This window comes from Carlito syrichta, unplaced genomic scaffold, assembly GCF_000164805.1.
Source record: "Carlito syrichta isolate Samal-C Ts95f unplaced genomic scaffold, Tarsius_syrichta-2.0.1 Scaffold305648, whole genome shotgun sequence".
NCBI classification, from domain to species: domain Eukaryota; kingdom Metazoa; phylum Chordata; class Mammalia; order Primates; family Tarsiidae; genus Carlito; species Carlito syrichta.
In genome coordinates, this window is record NW_007249744.1 from 983,099 (window position 1) to 985,159 (window position 2,061).

The 2,061-nt window shown below is 54.0% G+C and overlaps 1 protein-coding gene across 1 annotated transcript in view; it reads right to left on the minus strand.

The window, feature by feature from the left end:
- The window catches only part of MEI1 (meiotic double-stranded break formation protein 1), a 100,637-nt gene extending 99,692 nt beyond the window's left edge, over positions 1 to 945 (minus strand). Inside the window, exon 1 of the mRNA XM_021714423.1 lies at positions 759 to 945. Within this exon, the coding sequence (XP_021570098.1) occupies positions 759 to 935 (177 nt within the window). The 5' untranslated portion in view covers positions 936 to 945. The remainder of the gene's footprint in view (positions 1 to 758) is intronic.
- Between the last annotated feature and the right edge of the window lie 1,116 nt (positions 946 to 2,061).

Genomic DNA, 2,061 nt, shown 5'->3' on the forward strand with positions numbered 1-2,061 from the left:
GCCCCCCCGCCCCCCATGAATTCCCCTCCCACGGATAAGAAAAAACTGACATCTTGGATGTCTCTATGGACTAAAAAAAAATTTTTTTCACTGCAAGGGTGGGTAGGCATTAAGGGAACAGGCAGCTCATGTCTCAGCCAGTTCTGCCTACTAGAAAGGTCTTCCCGTTCACCCCACTTCTGCCTGGCTGTAACCACCCACCTCCCGTCATTCCTGCCATCATAGAGACCAGGCAGCCTTACCCCACATCACACCCCCTCACCCACCAGCTGAAGGGAACAGGAAACGCCCACCGCGTGTGTGCCTGGCCCAGGGTGAGCGGGGGATTAAAACAGGAGGGAGCCCGAGCAAAGGCTGAATCCTGGAGAAATGCGGACAGGGGCAGCAAAGGGCAGGGCAGGTAGAGGGAAGAAGGCGGGAAGAGAAAAGAAGGCGGAAAGTCATGCCACCGAGACTTGGTGAGGTCCCGGGGGATCCAGAGGGATACAGATTGAGCGTGTGAGGCTGGGACGTTTTGGAAAGCGGCTCCACAGGCTCAGAGCGGGACGGCTTGCAGGATAGACTGGGGCTGACGTGGGACAGCAAAGGCCGCTTTGGCCAGGTGAGGGGTCAGGGTTGACGGAGGGAGGAGACTAAACAAGGCCTGTGGGCCCGGTTCAGGTGCGTCCGGTTCACCGGAGCTGGTCTGGCGAGGGCCGGGCCCTGTTGGGTGAGGGAAAACCCCGAGCCTGTCTTCCAGGGAAAGGTTCCGCCCGCACCGACACGCCGGGCTCCGGCAGCAGCTCCAGCGCGCAGGCCAGGCAGAGGCGCGGGGACACGGGTAGCAGCCAGCGCGGGTCGTGCCGGTAATGGGCCCTCTCGAAAAGCAGCAACGCCTCTTCGTCCCTCCTAGGTCCAGCATAGCTTGCCGCCGCCGCCGCCTGCCTCACAGACATCGCCTCGCTCGCCCTCCCTGAAGTGAGTGGCTCGTTTTCCCGCGCAGCTTTTGCGCAAGCGCATTTGGAAAAGAAAGCTGCGCCTGTGGGGAGTGCGCCTGCGCGGAACTAGGGCGCCCAACCCTCCGGAAAGGGCGGCCCCTAAGGGCGAAAGGGCGCAAGGGCTCTGGAGCGTGTCTAAGACAAGGCCAAAGCGGTTTGTTCTTGGAGCCGGCGGGAATGAGTCTTCACATCGAAGGTTGAAAGGCATTTATAAGGTAGTTGTCATTAGCCTTGAAAAAGGAAGGAAGCAATTTCTATTTTTTAAATAAAATAAAAACTCTCAGGGATTTTTATCTAAAAGCAATTAGAATTATTTTGAATTTACATTACACCTTTCTCTCAAAGAATCTAAGACACACTTTTATTTTTAAATTCTATTTATTTATTTTATTTTTTTTTTAGTAGGAGTCTCTCTCTTTTTTTTTAATGAATCGGAGTCTCACTCTGTCATGATCACAGCAACCTCGACTTGCTGGGCTCAGGCGATCCTTCCACCTCAGCCTTCCAAGAAGCTGGAACTACAGGTGCGTGCAACCAAACCGGCTAATTTTTTTTGGATTTTTTGTAGCAACAAGGTCTTGCCAATTGGACCAGGCTGGTCTCAAACCCCTGGATTCAGGAAATCCTCTCGTCTCTGCCTCCACTGCACCCAGCTAAAACGCACTTTAAAAAAATATTCTTTTGGGCCATGCTTGGTGGCTCAGCCTGTAATCCTAGCACTTTGGGAGGCTGAGGCGACTGTATTGCCTGAGCCCGCAGGTTCAAGACTAGCCCGGGCAACTTGGTGAGACTTCATCTCTACAATAAATCAAAAATTAGCCAGGCGTAGTAGCATGCACCTCTAGTTCCGACTACTTGGAAGGCTGAGGCAGAAGGACTGCGGATCCCAGCAGGTCAATGCTGGGGTGGCTGTGAGTGTGCCACTGCCCTCCAGCTTAGGCGAGGGAGTGAGACTCCAATTCAAAAAATAAATTAAAAAACAAATTCTAGCTGGGCTCGGTAACTCAGCCTGTAATCCCGCGCTTTGGGAGGCTGAGGTGAGTGGATTGCCTGAGCCCGCAAGTTCAAGACCCGCCTGGGCAAC